Raw genomic sequence first — 21,851 nt, forward strand, 5'->3', positions numbered from 1 at the left:
CTATTCAAATATAATTTGCCGACATGTGTTATTCATATTAGACAAACATAGTGCAAGACAAGGAATTATAAAGTTTACTCTATTCTTCTCTGTTCACCGGCCACTTTCTTGCATTTATTTCAGGAGAAACTGATGAATTTACGTGCTGTAAATCCGACTGACAGGACAACATTGCAGCGCCCATCTCATGTTATTATAGATCAAGATTATTTATAAAGGTTTTTAAACGAGCCAGAGTCGGACGCGTTCAGCGCTGTCATCACAACTAAGCAGTTTTTCAACTTCATAATGTTTATTTTTGGTTTCAGATATTTATATACACATAAGCACGAGTAAAACAATACATTTGGAGTTTGTAAAACACACTGATGTCTGTGGAAGCAGCAATAACAATCTATTCAAATATAATTTGCCGACATGTGTTATTCATATTAGACAAACATAGTGCAAGACCAGGAACTATAAAGTTTACTCTATTCTTCTCAGTTCACCGGCCACTTTCTTGCATTTATTTCGGGAGAAACTGATGAATTCACGTGCTGTAAATCCGACGGACAACATTGCAGCGCCCATCATGTTATTAGATCAAGATTAAACGACTAAACGCACTCACTTACACGTATGTGAGAATCGGAATATCAGATAGGCTAGTTGATGACATGGTAAGCAAGTTTGTGAATATTTTGAATAAAAAAGGAAAAGCGAAATAAAAGCGACACATCTGTCATACAGTATTATTGTGGCTGCGGTCAATCGCGTGACGCGTCACCATGGAAACATTAAAGGGAACGTTCGCCTTGAAAAAACTCACTTTCTCGTGGCCACGAGTTAGTATCTTGAGGCCACGAGTTACTATCTTGAGGCCACGAGTTACTATCTTGAGGCCACGAGTTAGTATCTTGAGGCCACAAGTTAGTATCTTGAGGCCACGAGTTACTATCTTGAGGCCACGAGATAGTTATAATAATTTTTTTTTGACAAAGTGGGACTAGGGGGGCTCCGTATAACTATGCTGTATGGTTCATCCATTGTAGCATGTACCATCGCAATGCCCCATTCGTTTTGATGTGGTCATGACCTGTTTAATCGAGACTAAATGTTTTTTCCCATGTAACACATCAGCCATGGTCCCACACCAGCTAAGCACCCTCTGGCTCCGCCTACTACAGTATGCCCCAAACTCTCGCTATACTGTAGGTTAAGCTGGAAAGAGACTGACAGATCTGAGTGGACTGCTCTCAATCTTTTGATGGTGCCTTGGAGGCTCAATGTTTACGCTTTTGGGGTAGAAGATAAACCCATGAATGGCATACTAACAGTAGTCATTGAACAATAAACCTGGTTAAGATAATGTATTTTAACATAAAATATCTTTCATACTTCACCTTTAAAAAGAAGTTCCAGCCAGAAAATGTGGTCAGAGGAAGAACAAGTACTTCAGGTCTCTGCCCTCAAGGCTTCCGCTTGATCGGATTGATAAAAAAAAAAAATCTGCCCCACTTTGTCATTTTCAGGTTCAGTGTGTGTGGTCACATCTTAGTCACCCGTCTTCCTGAGACTGTTAAACAGCTTGGGCACTACAAAGTTACTCTCTCGGCCCAGGATCAGGGCTTTTTCCGCACAGTTGAAAGTGATAGCCATGGAGCATTCTGCTTTCAAGTCAAACCAGGGGACTACAGCTTGCAGGTAATGATAATTTCTATTGTAACGCCACTTGACTTTTAAAGTTATTGCAGTTGCACGTTAATTAAATTGTTGTGTGCTGTACTGCAGGTGACCCTCCCTGAAAGTGACGTAAAAGCTGGCCTCGCTCTTCAGCCATATTCTCTCGATATTTCACTGGTGGACCATCCTATCACCGATCTTCTCTTCACTCAGTTCATAGCATCTGTCTCCGGCTCTGTGTCCTGTCTTGGTGAGATATTTTTTCATGCCCGCTATCAAATTCGATACGTGTGTTTTCTGTTTTTGTCTCAATGATTCAATTGTGTCATCAGTGGCATGTGGAGATCTGACAGTCACCCTTCAGCCTGTGAGCAGACAGGGAGAGAGGCAGAACCTCCAGTTGTCTGGCAGCAGTGAAACTCTCAGCTTTACTTTCAATAATGTGCTACCCGGCAAGTACAAAGGTAAGCACTGTTTTGCCCTGTTTTGATTTTAATGAGCAATAGAGACTATTAAAATTATAATTAAATATATGCAAATAGTTTTAGCTGAGTAAACGTGTTCAGTCTCCGTTTGTTGGGCCGTGGAATGTCTTAGAAGCGACATACTGCAATCTGGTGATTTACCTTGTGTTGGTCGAAGTCTTTTGGTGCAGTGTGAATTGGTCCTAAAGGGTTAGTACACCAAAAAAAGAAAATTCTGTCATTAATTACTCACCCTCATGTCGTTCCAAAACCCGTAAGTACCTTCGTTCATCTTTGGAACACAAATGAAGATATTTTTTGATGAAATCTGAGAGCTTTCTGTCCCTCCATTGACTGCAATGTCATTGAACGCCAGAACGTCGGCTGACTATTGGCCAGCATCACACATGACCAGCGTCAGCCAATAGTGAGCCTACGCTCTGACGTAGAACCCAGAAGTGCTGCACTGTTTACACTACGTCAACAGCGTATGAGAATGACATGGAAGAGAAGAGATTGTTGAATAAAGTCGTTATTTAATTTTTTTGCGCACAAAAGAGTATTCTTATCGCTTCATAACATTAAGGTTGAACTACTGTAGTCACATGGATTATTTTAACGATGTTTTTACCACTTTTCTGGGCCTTGAAAGTTGCAAAGATGTTGCTGTCAATGGAGGGACAGAAAGCTCTCAAATTTCATCAAAAATATCTTCATTTGTGTTCCGAAGGTCTTACGGGTTTTAACCATTTTAACCTTGAGTAGGTTCTAAACTGCTAGACCTTGTCAACCTGCAGATTTCACCTACTGCTGTCTTTGGCAATGTATAAATTACTACACAATTAATTAAAAATTGTAAGAAACTGAAGAAATGTAAACAGAAATTACTATTGTAACATTATTGTATAGTAAAAAAAAAAAAAAATAGTGTGGCTCAGTCTGTAGCACTGTTGCCATACACAGGGTTCCAGACTGCGACCATTTTTTGAGAATGTGTGAGTTAAAATTTGATGTGGTCGCATTTGTGCGAGTGCATGGTCATGTACTACTCAGTTAAATTCACGCATGAATTTTCCTGCATTGAACTTGTTTTAGCGCCCGCCAAAGTCTTATTTGATCGGTGAGTAATGTAGATGAACTGCTGCGCATGTTTAACTGAAAGAACGAGCAGAGAGAGAGAGCCCCGGTCGCGCGCGCGCTCTCTCTCTCTTCGGAGTCAGGCGAGAGTGTAAACAAGACTTCACCGTCTCCAAACTAGACGCTGTCTTGCTCTCTCTCCCGCGCGCATATTAATCAATATTAATCGTCACGGTGGTAAAAGGTCGGAAGAGTTTCCGTGGAGCATTCGGAGATTTTTTTTTTTTCCTGAATTACCGCTGGGTGTGAATTGTGCTAAATAAGTTGCCTTATCTTCTCTGAAAAGCGTTCTGGGCATTAAGCTGACATAAAAATAAAAAAAACACTTTAATTAAACGAAAAAAACTATCCAGTGATGAAATGTTTTCTGTGTTGACACAAATCTTGGATGTCCATGTCCTAACTGCTGGGATAATCACACAACGCGCATGACACGTCCAATTCGCGAACTAATGACTATGAACCGATTCATTTTAATGAATGGTTAAAACAACTGATCTTTCCAACAGTGAACTCAGGAGACGACTGAATCGGTGTAGCCTACTAATCAGTAACACTTTACAATAAGGTTCTATTTGTTACATAAATTACATAAAAAGTACAGTTTGCTTACTCAAGCTTTAAAATAAATAAAACCACTTTTTTTGAAAAGCATTTGACTACATTTTTCCACACAGTGCTATCAAGAATCGATAAGAGAATCGTTAAAGAATCGGATCAATAATCAGTATCGTCAGTGGCATTATTATTGATAAAATCTTATCAATTCCCATCCCTATGTGAATACAGTAAAATTATAATCAAACATTAAAGAACATAAAAGTTTTTTTATTATTTATTTTTTTGAGTTAAAAGATTATTTTTTGCTAACATGAGGTCTTGTGTCACTGTCAGTCTTATTACATCAGTGCAAAACTAGGGTATGCAGATTAAGACCACTATTCATCAGCATGCATTGATTAATCCCATGGCATGTAGCAAAAAAAAGAAAAGAAAAAAAAGGTGCGACCAAATCATATGCTGGTGCGACCAACTGAGAAAGTTGGTAGCACCAGTGCAACCAGTGGAAAAGTTAGTCTGGAGCCCTGCATACAGCAAGAAGTCCCCCACTGTGTGTGCGTGTGTATGTGCGTGTGCGCACTGGGGCTGCACAAGTCAAAAAGGGCATTTGGCATAAAAGCTCTGTTAAATAGATGTGCTGATCATTTTGCTGTGGCGACTCCTAACAAGGAGCAGCTGAAAGAGAGTAAAATTAATAAGGTTATTACATTTTACTGTAATATCTGGTCTAGTTATAGTACTATTATAACAAAATATATGCTAATTTTAAAAATAATAATAGTAGTGATAATTAGCGGTTTGCAGAGAAGCCAATATTTATATCTGTTGCAATGGCAAAATTATTTGTATCTGTATTCGGATAAAATCAGATGTGGAAGTTTGTCCAAACTATATGAAAAGCCCTTTTTAAATTCCCTTTGTAGTTAACATGCATCCCTTTATAGTTAATGCCTTGTATAATTTATAAAAGTATTTTTTCGTTACAAAATTTTCTCTAAATATGTTTTAATGAAAACAATAATACTAAATGTTAAATAAAATCAAATCGCTCTTTAGTAGAGAATGTCATTTGCGTGTGGGACATGTTCCCACCAGTTTTTTGCCAAATTGCAGTTTTGCCCCCACCACTTTTTAAAAGCCATTGGAAAAAAATCGTTTGCGGAATCGGAATCCATGTACAACACACATCTAACACAAATTACATTTGTGCCGCTTTTCCATTTTCCACATATGCATATGCTTGTATGTTTGTAATTATGTTGAAGTTTTATTATATTGCAATATATTATAGATTAATCATATTATTATTTTTGGAAATCGTGCAGCCTTTCAGTTTAAGAAAAAGATTAACAATGTCTGTTTATCACAGTGTCTATCACCCAGGAAGAGTGGTGCTGGAAGCATAAGTCAGTGGAGATCGATGTAGTTGACTCATATGTAGAAGGAGTGGAGTTCAGACAAACTGGATACTTGCTGCGCTGCTCACTGTCCCACGCCATTACTCTGGTGAGGCCTTAAAAAAAATCTATATTTAATGATGACTGAACACATAGTTGCCAGGATACGCTGTTACTAATCTAAAATGGTAATGATGATTATGATGCATTATTTGTCTATAATATTAGGAATTTTTCCAAGATGGCAGTTCACCAGAGAACGTTGGCATTTACAATCTGTCCAAAGGAGTCAATCGCTTCTGTCTGTCCAAACCAGGTGAGCTCAGTCTTTCCTTCAGTTTTGTTGGTGAAGTTTATAGAGGCTAAAGTACTTAACATATTTCTTTTAAATCTAAGGTGTTTATAAAGTAACTCCACGTTCCTGTCACCAGTTTGAACAGGATTACTACACCTACAACACGTATGTGACTGCCGGTGCCAAGCTTTTTATTATAATCAAAGTAGTTGCCACATCTTTTTATATCCTTTGATCCAGTTCTTTTGAAGTATGTGCTTGTTGTGTAACATTATTGAATGAAGTCTAATCCACACTGTTTTTTTTTTCATCCTGTTCCTTAGGTCTGCTCCAAGCATCTTAACCCTGACTGCTGTCAGACACCACATGACAGGGCTAATCACCACTGATAAAATGCTGGATGTCACGGTCACCATCAAGTGAGTGCGGCGGAACATTGTTAATGGCATGCATTTCTAAAAGTATAAAGCAAGTCTGTCTGTTGCTTTCTAACAGGTTAAAGGTTAAACCCCGGTATTCTTTGTTTTTTATTTTGGCAGATCTTCCATTGAGAGTGAGCCTGCTTTGGTTCTGGGGCCCCTGCGCTCAAACGAGGAAGAGCGAAGAGAGCAGCAGCTTCTGGAAATAGCTGCCCGCAGGAAGGAGAGGGAAGAAAAAGCAGAGGAGAAGAGCCTTCCTGTGGAGGAGAAACCAGATGAACTCCATGAGCCATTCCACTATGAATTTTCCTATTGGGCACGGTAAGATCTTTTGAGGAATGTTTGCTATAATTTTCCACTTCTGTCTACCAGTTTAAAGCCCAGGTATGTTTCATTTTCCAAGTTCCGAGCCTTTCAAAGTATGCTCATTTGGCCGTTGGCACGGAAAGACATGTTCGGCATCTAGTGGACTTTGTTTTCAAGCGCTTGTCGTGGAAATTCTCAATACAAATACAACCTACAAAATCTGACTTCTTCACCAAGGACAATTCAAAAAACTTCCAGTTGTTAATATAATAGTATTCCCTGAATACTTACAATACAATACAATACAATACAATACTTCCCTGAAGTATTGTGATGGCTTCAGTACTGTCTATCACTACTTCAATCACACATGAGCACACAGTTCTTTTGCATCTATACACTCTCACCGTCCTTCTCAGGTGTACTCTGGACCGACACAGGACCATTAATACTAACCCAGAGTATTTCAACCTAATAAAGTTTTATTCACGGCCGAGGAGTTCTCTGACCACAACCAAAAGATACATGTGAATTTAAATCTTACAGTTGAGTAAAAATCAATATCACTCAATTATCTAAGCTAACCATACAGTATGACTGTTAGTTCTACTGTGTTCAGTACTTTTTTGGTAAGTCTACATTGTCTTTGACCTGAGTATACTTAGTCTGCATTGTTCTATAAATTTCATACTGAAAATACACGTTTTACCATTTCTGAGGCCATAACATAGAATATTTCTATCACACACTCAAGTCACTCGAACGTGCTGTTGTACACGCATCGTCCATGCGGACACAAAAATCCGGCTGCACGTGGACAGTGTGCGCAGACGTCCACAGACCCTCCTGATGATAAAAATTACGTCACACGGACAGTGCACAGACTGGAACTTGGACGGCCAAAGTATACTTAGGGCATTAGGAAAAAATTGTAAAATCATATGTTCAAAGAAAGTGTGTTACCTTGTCTTTTCGTACCAGTCATGAATTTCTTGGTATTCATTTTATATCTTGACTGTGTTGGTTATTACAGGGCTGGGGAGAAGATCACAGTCACACCTTCATCCAAAGAATTTCTGTTTTACCCTCCTGAAGTAGAGGCTACAATCACTGGAGGTTAGAGTGCAATACAAACTTCTGAACCCTTTTTAAGCTTTTTATATTATGATAATAAATGCATTTTGTGTCCGAGCACTTTCACAACAAATACGAAACAAATTGCAGATGAGTTCTATTCACACAAAGGATGGAATTAACATTTGTCAAGCTACATCAAAAGCAAATCCACACTTATACATAAGGTGACACTAGCCCCGTTTACATGTAGCATTGTATTCCGATTATAACCAGGTGCAAGTCCAATCAGAATGAAAATGCTCCATGTCAACACCTCAATCGGAATAAAAATGCTCAAACCGATTGAAATTTCAGTCGGATTGAAGGGGGTGGAATAAACCTTTTCATGAACCGATCAAACGAAAGATTACACCATGTAAACGAGCTGATCCGATTACTTTGAGCGTACGTCTTTCTGCGCATGCCTGGTTTTGCGCCAGATAATTCTGTCAGCTAACATTATGCCTTCTGTTTGTGATCCGTTGTGGATTCTGATCACCGTATAAGGTAGGAATATTTATACCCGATGCAAAAAACTATGCGCGCTAACCATTACCATAGTAAACATGGTAAATATGTACGCTTGAAGAAATCAGACAAATCATAATCCTGTTTTTATTTTATCTGTCAGTAGCCTATGTCTCGGACTATCCTTTTTTTCTCTGACTGAAAATATAACTGTATCCTTCTAGGATAGAGTGCCAAAGCTCCTCAGGTCATATTTTTGGTGCCATATTTGTAGAAATTAACATTCTTTCTAAATGTGATGTAAATACGTCCTGTTACTAGGCTACCAAATAAACAGAAACAGACGCGAATAAGTTGTGTGCCCTCTTTCTTTTGTGAACGTTCACAAACGTCATAAAAGGTAAATCACTTTATTTCTGTGTGACTAATGTGCAATTTTGACACAAATTAATTCATTATGATTAATGTATCGCTTTTTATTGTAAACCTGTGGTAAAACATCTATTCTTGGGTTTTAAATATTTAATTAAACAACAAAAATGCCAGCAAACAGTCGCTCTTGTTTTGCGATCACGCTGTTTCCAGTGATTTCTTTCTGATCAGTTTTCTGATAAAACTTCCTTTTTTTCTTCTTTTTTTTTTTTTACAATAATAATATATATTTAATTATATGCTATAATGAGTGTGATATGAGTATGAGAATGAAAAACTGATGCAAATACAAAACAAGACAATAATAAACAAAGAACAATAGCCTACACAATACAATAAAACGGCCCGTTTATGGCTCGCACTGGCCCGACAGTGGAAACGCGGCTGATGCCTACAACTAACGCGACAATTAAGTGATGCACCATCTTGACAGGATTGAAAACGTGGAAATAATGAGCTTCCAGATCCGGCAGACAAGCTGTGTGCGCATGTCATAAAATGATTTCGATTGGAAGCGTCAGCACATGTAAACACCAGATCGGTTTAGATAATATCCCATGTAAACAGTCAACCGGAATCCGTCAATCAGAACGATCTCAATCAGAATAGCAAAAAAGTGTGCATGTAAACGGGGCTACTGACTGATAACCGAATTCATGGGGTTCATATCAGTACAAAAAATGAGGCAACCTACACTTTCAGAAAAAAAATAGCAAAATGTACCTTTAGGGGAACAACATCTTGTCACTGGGGCAGTACCTGTATAGGAACAACTTTATTCCTTATTTACCCCAAAACAGTGCATATTAGTACCATAAAAGTAGCCTGGCTCCGCCCTCCTACGTACTTCCGCTCAATTTCATTTTCCTTCAGTACTACGTCTGGGACTGCTGTATATTCTTAGGTTTCCAGAAATCAATTTTTTGTAGGACCAATCAGCGAACAGAGGGAGTGGCTGAGAACGATGACGTTGATGTAGTGCGTCAGTTTGAGTTGGAGTAATGGCAGCGGAGAAAGATGTGAGAAAAGCTATTTGGTCCGTTGTTGCAAAACTGCCGAATATACAGAAGTTAAAGTCGGAGCAAGAACAATGTTTGCTAAGTTTTATTGGTGGCCATGATGTTGTGGCCCTCCTCCCCACGGGGTTCGGGAAAAGTTTGATTTTCCAGCTCACTCAGCACTAGAAGTGCCAGAATTCCATAACTACTAGAACTGCCGCAAGCGGTCATTTTGGTCGCTATTCAAAACTCTATATCTTTAATGATAAATCCCCAATTGAGAGATTAATGCATTTATTGTATTAGGATGTCTTTTAAAAACAAACACCAAACTGTACATTTAAACAAGTTTAATTATAATTTATAAATAAATAATATTCGTAGATGCCCTGAACAAAATGACGAAGAGTATAGCCTATGTTTTCATGTTTCCACTGTTCGATCGCGCCCGCGCCCGCCGACACGCACACACACACACACACACACACACGTATTGGAACGTGAGTGAAGTTCAAAGCCTATGATAAAGAATAGTTTAGCATCCAAATACATCGCAAATGTTGAAACATTTTGATTCTAATTAGAGAGTTACGTGAGCCCAACGCCGCTTACTTTCACTTTCGCTTATAAAGCATTTCATTTTGGCTTTAGTTATTTTTTCCTTCTTGTTTTGTTCTGAATATCATTACATTTAAATGATTTGTTGTTGAATATGTTTAGTGTATTTTTTTACCACATTTTATTGTTGCGTATATTGGTATAATACCGCGAAATTCAGTGCGGTCAATATGACCGTTTATGGCCGAAATAGGTAAATATGTTCTTTCTTTTTTTTTGCCTTATGTGTAATTTACATAGGTAATTTGTATGAAAAACATTTTAAATGAAAATACAGACACTTTTAGGAAAAGTTAGGTACCAGCAGGATTGTATTTATTTTTTCAACATTGCAGATATAAAATTCAAAATGACCGCCATGGCAGTTCTAGTGGTGAATGAGTTAGCTAAGGCGAACGATAGGGCTGTAGGGGTAAAATCTTTGCAAAAGCCGATAGTTGTTGTCGTCTCCCCTCTTGTTGCACTAATGGAGGACCAAGTGAAGGAGGCAGAAAAGTTGTTTCCGTATCGCGCAGTAGCCTGGTGATCACTGTACAGCATTTGCGGCAGATCCGAAACGACCGCAGCGGCGTATTGTTAATGATTAGACCCAGCTTCGACAGTTGGCTGAATACATCACTGTCCTTACTGTCAAATATACATTTAGAATTTGTAAATGTTTCCGGCCGGTTTCGGCGCATGACATACGTCACGACCACACGTTAGCGATTGACTATGGCAGATCCTGAGTGACTCTGGGCAGATCCAATAGTTTTGAACTTTAACAGAGAACCCGCCTACAAGGAAGTAAACGTTTCTCAATGGAGAGATTCCAGACTCTCTGTACAAATGAAATGTACGAGAGTCTGGTAGAACCAGGCTACCATAAAAGGATAGTTCAGCCAAAAATGAAAATTCTGTCTCAAGTTGTTCTAAACCTTTATTATTATTTTTTTCTTCTGATGTTTTGAAGAATATGAGAAAATGATGACATGTTTTTTTTTTTATCCCTTTATGGGTGCATTTTACTAAGAGTAAAGAGTGAGAAACTACGCAAATTCGATTAGCTGGTTCAGGGTGTTGTTAGAACTAAACTCTGTAGGAAAATGGCCCTCCTAAAGCAGGTTTGGACACACCCAATGTAGGCAAAGGCCAGGTATACGTGCTTTTGAGAACTATAAATTGTTGTTGCTGGTTATTAATTGGGGTTTTAGTAAATTCAACATGAAAAATGACATTTGGATATTACTTGGTGTCTTCAACTACTATATCACAAATGAAATATTGATAAATCAGTTTTGTAAAAAAGTATTTTCACTCTCTTTCAACCCATGGGTCTATCATAGAATGTAAGAAACTTCTTCCATATGTGCGTCCCATAGTGAAATCCCTCACTAATGTACCTCAAAAAACCGGGTTACAGTTTTACCCCAGTTTATTATATCTAAACCTGTAATACAATCCTTTGTTCTGACAGAGAACTGTCCTGGTCAAATGGTGGAGATTGCTGGCAGGGCAGGGCTGTTCCTCACGGGGCAGGTGTCGCCTACACTGGAGGGTGTGGAAATCTCCATTAAGGAGAGTGGAGCTACTAACCCTCTCATTACAGTTCTCACGGATGAAACCGGATCCTACAGGTATCTCACTTATTTACGAACATACCGCATTCATTTATTTAATAGCTCTCTTATCTATTTATTTAGTAATGCATATTAGTGTAAAAGTATGGTTTAGAAAGTGAATGACTATTGGCATATTTAGAAATTAAGTGCAGTCATCGTGGCTGAAAGCGTAAGTGCACTCTAGTGTTCTAATCAATAAAAATTGAAAACTCCTTTTTTCCCTTTGAAACCAGTGTTGGACCCCTACATAGTGACTCTCTGTATGACATCAGTGCCAGTAAAGAGGGCTTTGTCCTGACTCCAGTGGAGGGAAAGACAGGAGACTTCAAAGCGTTTGCCTTGGCAGGGGTCACTTTTGAGGTCAGTGCCATATTAACGTCTTCTCATAAGCTTAGTTGATCACATTTCATCTTGTATTTTCATTTCTAGGAAACAAATGGTTCATTTTGTTCAAGATTTTTTTCTTGCCCCTCAGATAAAGGCAGAGGATGGTGTTCCTCTCTCAGGGGTTCTGCTGTCTCTCAGTGGAGCCAGCTTCCGCTCAAACTTACTCACTCAGGACACTGGCCTCCTCACCTTCAACAACCTGGTACTGTCTTTTCAGTGACTATGGGCATCTTTTTGATGTGTCTATCACATTGGTGTAGAAGTTTTTACTGGAAAAAAATTACAGTTTTAAAGGTATAATTTATTTAAACCAAAAATTCTGTCATTGTTTCCCTGGGGCTGTGCGATTAATCATAATTGATTTTTGAATTTGGCTTCCGAACAATTATAAAAACAAGATAATCAAGGTAAAATTATTATTGTGCCACTGCCACATTCCATCCAGCGCACCTTCCTTTCATTCACAGTGGTGTGCTTTCGTTCCTCCCTAAAAACCCAAGCTTATCATCTAAATCAGCCAAATACGTGAGTGTTGTAAAATGCAGTCTACTGTTGCTAAACTGCAGGATGGGTTTTATATTAAACCGTGTTATTAAAAGCGCATTAAGCTGCAAAAGAGACACTGTTCCCCAGGCGGCTTTCTGTGTGCGTGCTCCGAGTCAGAGCCAAATGCGGATAAGCAAATGGGCTTCGGATACGTGCCTAAACACGTGTGTAACAGTATATTGGATCCGTGCATTAGCTCTTAAAGTGACAGAAGCCTAATATACCTGCTGTAGTCTGTCATTAAAGGGGTCATATGATGCTATTTTCAAAGTTCATTATTTTGTGTACTGGATGTAATAGAATATGTTAACATGCTTTAAAGACCCACTCCGATGAAAATCATGTTTTTCTAGGTGTTAACATGTTCTTGTAGCATTTTTCTGATGTTAGAGGACATATCTTGAGAAAAATAAGCTCAAAGTTGTATTTCTGAGTATTTCTGCATTCAAATGGCTGTGAATCAGTAGCAGGCGCTAAAATGCCAGCTAGAAAAGACTGGAGTTGTGACGTAGTAACTCCACTGGGTGGGGCCACAAGCTCATACTCCCCTCCGCCCCCGCCCGCTCAGGTTCCGAGGAGTAGAGAAGACAATGGCGGATCAACACCTATGTGCGGTAGCGGGTTGCAAAACTACGGACAGTTCACACCGCCGCCGACTTGAGCGGCAAAGAAGCTCTGGCCGCCCTGTCAAGTACGCTTGTCAAAAAGTACGAGGAAGCTTGTTGACGCTTTGGCCGCTCTGATGTAGCAGCATTCTATGTTCGATCATGGGAAAAGAGAAGTGCCACACCATGATAAGTAAACAGAATAAACAAGCAATACATTGACACTAGAAACCTTTTATAATGACAGCATTTGTATAACCGTTTTGGTCACATTAATATTTATTATTATTAATAGTGAGTGCGCGCGCGCGGCCGGGGCTCTCTCTCTCTCTCTCCTCGTTCTTATATGCCCTGTCAAGCGTGCCCTGTTAAACTGGCAGGACTTAAAAACACATGCAAATGATAAATTTTCACTCTGTGATGGTTAAACTGCAATTAATACGATAATGATAGGAAACCCAGCAACGGCGATGATCGGCTTCTCCTCCGTTTTCTCGGAAGCTCAAGTCTTGAACGTACAGAGGAGAGGAGGGGGAGGGTCGTCTCCGTGCCACCGGCTCCGCCCACAACACAGAGGCGAATTGCTAATGAGCTATTGCCGCTCTGCTGAAGCGAAGTCCCAGAAAACAGCACAGGTTTTGTGATTTTGGATAAAAACGGCATAATCATCATTTAAAGACCACTGAGAATGTTTAAAAATAGCTCGAAATATGATCGGAGTGGGACTTTAATGTTCAAAAAATACATAATTTTTCACATACTGTACATTATTGTAGCTCCTCCATGCCCAGTCTTTCTAAAACGTGTCAATTTCTACAAAGCCCCTCCTTCCGAAAAGCGTAGTGTGCTCTGATTGACCAGCTGACCCAGAGCATTGTGATTGGCCGAACACCTCAAGCGTTGTGTCGGAAATGTAATGGTAATCGCAAGCTTCAGCTTCCAAAGCAATTATGAAGACTGTTAATAATGTCGTCAGTTTTATCATAACATCTGATACTCGTATGTATTTGCAGTACACAGTTCAACTGAACTAGGCGTAATTATGTCGTTCCAAATCTGTATGCCTTTATTCTGTAGAACACAAAAGGAGGTTTTTTTTTTTTATGTTGTAACAGTTTTTGTCCATACAATGAAAGTCAGTGGAGTTGAAAACAACATTGACTTTTAATGTATGTAAAAAAAAAAAAAAAAAAAAATATATATATATATATATATATTATTGAGTTCCACAAAAAATATTGTTAAAATGAAATACCTAGATTTTCTTAATCTCTCCTCCCTCCATCTCAGAGTCCTGGCCAGTACTATTTCAAGCCCATGATGAAGGAGTTCCGCTTTGAGCCCTCAGCACAAATGATCACAGTAGAGGAAGGACAGGTCCTCCATATTCCTATCACTGGCTTCAAAACTGCATACAGGTCAGCAGTTACAGTTCAGTGTTACAGTATGCACTGGTAGGAAAAATGCTTAGTACAAAGCAGCATATATATATGTGTGTGTGTGTGTGTGTGTGTGTGTGTGTGTGTGTGTGTGTGTGTGTGTGTGTGTGTGTGTGTGTGTGTGTATATGTGCGCATATAAAAAAAAAAAATATATATATATATATTTATATATTTATATATTTATATTTATATGCGCATACAGTACTGTGCAAAAGTCACATTTTGTGCGTGTAACTGTGCACATTAGTATTTCACTAGGGGAAAAATTGTTTTAAGTTTACATTTCCAAACATTCCTTTTGTCATTATTTGTAATAATCCAGTGAGATATTTGTTGATAATGAGTGTGACAACAGCCGGTATGCTACACACAGAGATCTTTTCTCACCATCATAAAGTCTATCTGTGATTACATGAAAAAAAAAAAAACAGAAAGAACTGAGACTAAATCCAGAAGAACTTCAGCAATGATGTCTCCAAGACGCTTGAAGAAACCTTCCTGCAAAGATACAATACTGTGAAAAGTTGTAGGCACTTGTGTAAAAATGCTATAAAGTGAGGATGCTTTCAAAAATACTGTCATAAATAGATTTTATTCATCAAATAACTTCTGTTAACAAAATCAAATCAATATTGGGTGTGACCACCTTTTGCGTTTAAAACTGCTTTTGTCCTTGATACACTTGCGCATAGTTTTTCAGGTAGCTTTGCAGTCAGGTTTCTTCAAGCATCTTGGAGACATTGCCGCACTCCATCTTTTTCCTGTTTCTAAATGTAATTTTCGAAACATGCTCATTCCATTGTGAAGTAAATTTTCCACTTGTACATTTTGACATGTATCTTAGCTGCTATGGAACAGTGCAGTCAATAGGTGGCGATGCGGAGCAGGGTGTTTCCGTGGAAGCAGTGGGGCAGGGAGAGTGTGGCATGTACAGTGAGGACACGGTTACTGATGAAGAGGGACGCTTTAGACTCAGAGGCTTGCGGGTGAGACTTTACTTGAGTAACTCTTCAGATAAACAATACGACTGACAAATATTCACAAAAACTACGTTTTAATATTCTAAACAAAGCTTGCCTTTTCTTTGTTCATTGTCAGCCTGGGTGTAACTACAATATTCAGCTGAGAGAAGAAGGAAATGATCACATAGAGAGAGCATTGCCACCACACAAAACCATTGAGGTGAGCAATGGAATTTATTGACCTTATGTTTTTTGGGGGTTTTTTTGCACATTTTATCCATGAATTGATTGATTATTTCCACAGCAATAATATGGATGTGTTAAATATCACTGTTGTAATATATGTCTGTATTGTACATTGCATTAATCAAAATTGTGCGGTTTTTTTTTTTGTGATATCCGTTTTGACAGACAATAAATATTGTATTTACCTGCTTTAGACACATTCCACATTTAGACAAATCTGTAACAGTATGAAAAAGGACAACATATACTGCGCATGTATGGTCTGCTCTCCAGACTTGCCATAGATATTCTTCTTATACCATGTCACATCAAAATACCAATCGTTACGTTATTCAGCTCTTTCAGTCAAACTGACGTCTGTTGGCTCGTTAGGAAAAAGTGGATATGAAGTTTTCATTCATTTATTTTTTTTTTTTTTTACTTTTAGGTTGGCAACACTGATATTGAAGGAATAAACATAATCGCCTTTAGACAGATCAACCAGTTTGATCTGAGTGGCAATGTCATCACTTCCCCTGATCATCTTCCCACTCTCTGGGTAGGTGCAGTAACTCTAAATCTCCTTTTTCTCATATCTGATGAAATCTTGAAGTCATTGTTGTTCCTCCCTCTCTAAAGGTGAAGCTCTACAAAAGTGACAGTCTTGACATTGACAATCCCTTCCAGACTGTGTCTCTAGGCCAGTCCCTGTTCTTCCACTTCGCCCCCCTACCACGTGATGGAGAGGTAGATCATTACTTATCACCTCTATTCCATTTACAATGAGTCTTTTCATCTGAACTACTCCTATTTTTTAGAATCTGTTTCACAACATTCATATTGTTCTGCCAGTACTTTCCACCTGCTTAAAAATTGGTGGTCATTTTCATTTATTAATTTTATTTTATTGTCCTCTTGCAGAGCTATGTATTGATGCTGCAAACATCACTTTCTCAATCCCAGTATGACATCAAACTCCCACAGGTCTCTTTCACGTCCTCTGGTTACCACAAACATGTAACACTAACCTTTAATCCTAAGGTAAGAACCTTTTCGCACAAAACATACATAATTATTTTCTGTTCGGTGATGAAAACATGCCGAATAATTAGATTTGTGTGAATAGATTGTTCATCTACAATTAGTTAATTTGCCATTTGGTAGAGCTGCAGGATTAATCGATAAAAGATCGCGATCTCGATTTCTAAATGACAACAATTTGCCTGTCTATTAAACCTTTGACAAAATCACACTGGAACATTCAAATCTGCGTTGACGCTGAGCCAGAGAGAGCAGTTGTCATGTATAGTATAGGTAAACAGCTTTATTGTCTTTTCAACCACACAGATTCATTATTTCTGTTACAAATATTCATATTATCACAGCAGTAATAAGATAAGTCTATAGTTCAAATATAAACACTGATGTCAAAGGTAGCAATCAAAATAAGAGCGAATAAATCACCTTTTGAAAATAACTTGACACTTCAAATAATGATTGTATCGATGATGATCGTTACACCAGGAGTATGTATATGTATATATGTGTGTGTATATATATATATATATATATATATATAAACCTTTCATTGAAGTAAAATAATTGAAAGTGGGGGGGAAATCGAGAAAAATGATTTTCTCCAAAACACATTGGCCACAATTATTGGCTCCCTCTAAATACTTTTTGCAACCTCCTTTTGCCAAGATAACAGCTCTGAGTCCTGACAAGAGATCAGAGACCATTCCTCCATACAAAATCTCTCCAGATCCTTCAGATTCACAAGTGCATGTTGGTGCTGCTTCTCTTCAGTTCAGCCCACTCATTTTTCTATTGGGGACTTTTTTTAGGGGACTGGGACGGTCATGGCAGAAGCTTCATTTTGTGCTCAGTTACCCATTTTTGTGTTGATTTTGATGTTTGTTTTGGATCATTGTCCTGATGGAAGAACCAACTACGGCCCATTATAACATTTCTAGCAGAAGTGGTCTGGTTTAGATTTTTTGTATCTGTTGGTATTTGCTAGAATCCATGATGTCATGTGTCTGAACAAGATGTCCGGGACCTCCTGCAAAAAAACAACATCCTGGCCCACAACATTAAAGATTTAGCAATATATTTAATAGTACACATTGGGTAATTTTTTTTTAATCCCTGTTTGCACCAAACACATCTGGTGGGTTTGCTGCCAAATAGCCCTTTTTTTGTTTGTCGTTTCTGACAACGGAATATCCGGAGTTTCTTTTTGGAGAAGCAAGGAGGATTTTTCTTGAAACCTTTTCTTAATTGTAGGGGTTGTTTGAACATTTTTTTTTAGGCTTTCTGTTCCCAAAGACTCAAGTAATCTCTGCAATTCTCCATCTGTAATCCTTTGGAGAGTCTTTGGCCACTCAAACTTTCCTCCTCACCTTGCATTAAGACAATATAGACACACGTTCTCTTCCAGACAGATTCGTAACCTCTTTGGTTCATTGGAACTTCTTAATTATTGCCTTGATGGTCAAAATGGGGATTTTCAATTCTTTAGCTATTTTCTTACAGCCACTTTCTATTTTGTGAAGCTCAACAATCTTTTGATGCACATCAGAACTGTAGTCTTTGGTTTTACTCATTGTGATGGATGATTAAGGGAATTTGGCCTTTGTGTTTCCTCATATTTCAACTCCTGTGAAGCAATAAGTCATAGCTAGACTATCATCACCTTTGTGTGCTAAAAAAAAGGTAAATATTTATGAGAATATGGAGATATTTTAAAAAAATTCTAGGGGAGCCAATAATTGTGGCCAATGTGTTTTGGAGAAAAACATTTAGGTTTGATTTTTGCTATTTTTTTTTAATGAAAGGTCAAAAGGATAAACATTTATTTATCTTTTTACAGCCATTTTTGATCATATTTACCAGGGGTGCCATTAATTCTGACCACAACTGTATATATATTTATATCTGATGTATCATTCAGTCCTAATTTGTTTACACTTTTTTGGCTTTCAACAGAGGAAAATGCCAGATCAAGATGTTTCCCAAGGATCTTTCATCGCCCTTCCTCTGACATTGCTGCTGTTACTTGCTGTGTATAATCATGAGCGGGTATGCTTTTTTTTTTTCAGGATGGTTGAAAGCTACTTAGAGACTCTTGTCATTTACAATTAGCTGCAGTTCTTAGGACATTATGTATATAATGCTATTTTGTCTTTCCAAGGTGATCCCACTTCTTCTGCAGCTGTTCAATCAGATCCAGGGTGTTCTAGGACTCGCTCAGACGAGCGGGGATGGAATCCCTATGGATGAAGCCAAGCGACAGTCAAAGAGGCCAAAGACAAGACGTACATGAAACCCCAGTATGAGCTAATATGAAGGCAAAGTCAATCGCTGCTTTCAGATCTCACAGGCATCCAGTGTCAGACAACACATGAGACCATGTTGGTCTGATCATAAAATGCTTTCATAAAAACAACCTCATTTGGAGTCACCAAAGTTTTTTGGACATCTTTAATTTTGTTTTGCTGAATCTCAGATGATTTAAGATTATTTGCCTGTGGTATCCTGGTCACACAGATCCCTATAATTTACAGTCCCTAGCACATGTGAATGTGGCTCTGAGATTTTGTATGTTTGTGAGATTGCTCAGGGAGGACGGCTGATTTAAAAGACTACAAATGTGTGTGTGTGTGTGTGTGTGTTTTTTTTTTTTTTTCACTAGTATACTAAGAACCCAAGGAATTGATTTGTTTGATGATTCCGGTAGTGTCCTGAATGACTAGTTTATTAATCCCACACTCCCATAAAAAAATCAGTTCAGTTTTTTTTATAATAACCTTACTAGAATTTGTAAACACCTTTACATTTTAAAATATAGATGATTTGTTTAATAAACATTGATATTGTTTTCACAAAATAATTTATTTTATACGATTTTTTGGTTTCCTTCATTTGTTTAAATGCAACAAGACATATCCTAAAGATAAAAAAAAAAAATCAATTCCCTGCCATTTGATGGATTTAGTACATATTCATTCCACTTCATTAAACAGTAAATAATGTGATAATGTGTCTGGTTATAGAGAGAACCAAATTAATAAAGTGTTTTGGAATCTACTTGACTATATATTGTGCTTATTGTGTGTGGGTGGGGGCGGGGGGGGGATTGGTGTAATTTATGTAAAAAACTTGATCAAATGTTATATGCAAATGTATGCATTTTGGCAATGTTGTAAATATTGGCAGACAAAACAAATCAGTCAAAGAGATACATCTGAATTACACTATATTATTTTAGGAATTATATTTGTATGTTTATTTGAAGGTTTTGTTATTGCCATAGAGACTATACATTTTGATAGAATTATTTCACTCAATTGGAAGTTCAGATGGAAAATCAGAATTAATAAGTTAATTCTATAAATGTGTTGAGAGAAGATTTAGTGACATGGTCAAGATGTGTGTGTGGGAAAACAGGATATAATTAATACCTATGTTTAACATATCCATATGTTTTTGAAATCAGGTTGATGAAAGTGAATATATCACATTTATTGATGCTCTTCAGAGTCTGAATAGCTACTAGCTCGTGTGTTTGTCTGACATGTTATTAAGGAGAACTGAGGTGACATAGGCTACATTTTATTGGTTTACTCTCATCAACTGCAATTTGTGAAACGTGTTGTAGCCTACTAACTGTGGCAGCCATAAGCCCTGTCGCGGAGAGATTCATTTTTGTTACATGAAGGATCACATTTTACCTTACATTTGTGAAGTGTAATTACAAATGTAATAAACATGTCCTCTGTGCTCTTTATTACACTTTTGTGGCGTAAATCGAGTATGGGAAGCATAGTTTTTGTCAATTACAGAAGTTATTATTACAACATTAAAACTGTGCTGTTACCCACCAAAGAAATAGAGAAACCGAAATTAAAAGTAATTTGGATTACAGTGATTATAGCCAACAAGTAGGCCTACCAAGTAACTACATCCAGCGTATTAGGTTAGGGTTAGGATGAGAGTTTGGTTTAGGGTTAATTGCATGTAATTGCTATGCATAGTTTATAGTTACAGTAACTATGTAACAATGTAAAATAAAGGGTTTCTGAAAGATTCTTACAAGGAGTTCCCATATATTATTTCTTTAACTGTAACATTTTGGCGGAATTGCCAGTTTGTGTAATAGCAAATATATAACAAGCAGTATTAATTTTTATCCCCTGAATTATGCGCGAAACTCGAGCTTTTAAGACCCAGAGGGGGTCCATCGCTCCTTCTCATTGATTACGTATTTCAAGCCGAATCTTCAAACCGGTGGTCAGTGTGTGTCCCCTAATTGACAAGTGGATTTCAGCGCTGCTCCGCGGGGTGGTGTCGACACAAGTCAACACCTGCAGCCATTTTACGATCCGATGTAAAATATCACTGTGATGCCGTGAATCAAATCCATCTCTGAGCAGAACGTCTGCACCCTTGAATCCAGCAGGTCAAAAAAATGGTGAAAAGAAAGAGCTTGGATGACAGTGACCAGGAAAACTGCCGGGGAATCCCGTTTCCGATCCAAACCTTCCTATGGAGACAGACCAGGTCAGTGATTTAGTCGTGGCATAACAGGTGTTTTTTCTTGTTGTCTGTTTCTCTTGTATATGGCTCCCGCAGAGCCTTTCTCATTCGTATGCATCTCTCATACCGGTTTCTGAATTGATTTCTGTTGCGCTGGTGTCTCGTGCGTCATCTTTTCATACACCGCCGCACCTTGTGTGTCTTATTATAACCCCCTAAACAAAATTTGCGGAATATTCAATCGAATATGTAACCTTCATAGAGCAATGCTGCTGTCAGTGCTTTACCCAGAGTTCGTCATAATTCAGTTTCAGTTCAAATCATCTGATTGTCCTTGTCAGCTCGACTGTTATTTTATGCAGTTTTATTACAGACATGTAACGTAACTAAATGAAATATGTATCTGTTTCAGCGCGTTTTTACGGCCGAAGTTAGGGAAGCAGTATGAAGCCTCCTGTGTGGTGAGTGTAATAATCATAAGTGAACACTGTCACCTGTGCTGTGAATAATCTGTCCTCTATCTCGGAAAACAATACCATAAGCCTAAATCCGAGGTTCATGTAGGCTACATCCATAAGTTTAAACGTAAATATTAAGATGTACCTGGAAGGTTGTGAATACTAATAATAATTAATAAAGTTCCCTAACGGGTTTTTAAAATTGGGGT

General features: G+C 38.1%; 2 protein-coding genes across 2 annotated transcripts in view; both read left to right on the top strand.

Annotated features, from left to right (window-relative positions):
• Positions 1–19,739, top strand: part of nomo (nodal modulator) — a 41,188-nt gene extending 21,449 nt beyond the window's left edge. Inside the window, exons 12-31 of the mRNA XM_081380487.1 lie at positions 1,515–1,686; positions 1,774–1,915; positions 1,998–2,129; positions 5,197–5,333; positions 5,453–5,540; positions 5,621–5,684; positions 5,843–5,938; positions 6,059–6,259; positions 7,278–7,360; positions 11,333–11,492; positions 11,711–11,837; positions 11,953–12,066; positions 14,306–14,433; positions 15,301–15,442; positions 15,555–15,638; positions 16,092–16,202; positions 16,283–16,390; positions 16,565–16,684; positions 18,635–18,727; positions 18,840–19,739. Of these exons, the coding sequence (XP_081236613.1) occupies positions 1,515–1,686; positions 1,774–1,915; positions 1,998–2,129; positions 5,197–5,333; positions 5,453–5,540; positions 5,621–5,684; positions 5,843–5,938; positions 6,059–6,259; positions 7,278–7,360; positions 11,333–11,492; positions 11,711–11,837; positions 11,953–12,066; positions 14,306–14,433; positions 15,301–15,442; positions 15,555–15,638; positions 16,092–16,202; positions 16,283–16,390; positions 16,565–16,684; positions 18,635–18,727; positions 18,840–18,971 (2,434 nt within the window). The 3' untranslated portion in view covers positions 18,972–19,739. The remainder of the gene's footprint in view (positions 1–1,514; positions 1,687–1,773; positions 1,916–1,997; positions 2,130–5,196; positions 5,334–5,452; positions 5,541–5,620; positions 5,685–5,842; positions 5,939–6,058; positions 6,260–7,277; positions 7,361–11,332; positions 11,493–11,710; positions 11,838–11,952; positions 12,067–14,305; positions 14,434–15,300; positions 15,443–15,554; positions 15,639–16,091; positions 16,203–16,282; positions 16,391–16,564; positions 16,685–18,634; positions 18,728–18,839) is intronic.
• A 1,216-nt stretch (positions 19,740–20,955) lies between these two features.
• Positions 20,956–21,851, top strand: part of unc80 (unc-80 homolog (C. elegans)) — a 66,810-nt gene continuing 65,914 nt past the window's right edge. The window contains exons 1-2 of the mRNA XM_081380353.1: positions 20,956–21,208; positions 21,597–21,645. Of these exons, the coding sequence (XP_081236479.1) occupies positions 21,117–21,208; positions 21,597–21,645 (141 nt within the window). The 5' untranslated portion in view covers positions 20,956–21,116. The remainder of the gene's footprint in view (positions 21,209–21,596; positions 21,646–21,851) is intronic.

Source organism: Scardinius erythrophthalmus (assembly GCF_964197995.2).
Source record: "Scardinius erythrophthalmus genome assembly, chromosome: 12".
Classification (NCBI taxonomy): Eukaryota; Metazoa; Chordata; class Actinopteri; order Cypriniformes; family Leuciscidae; genus Scardinius; species Scardinius erythrophthalmus.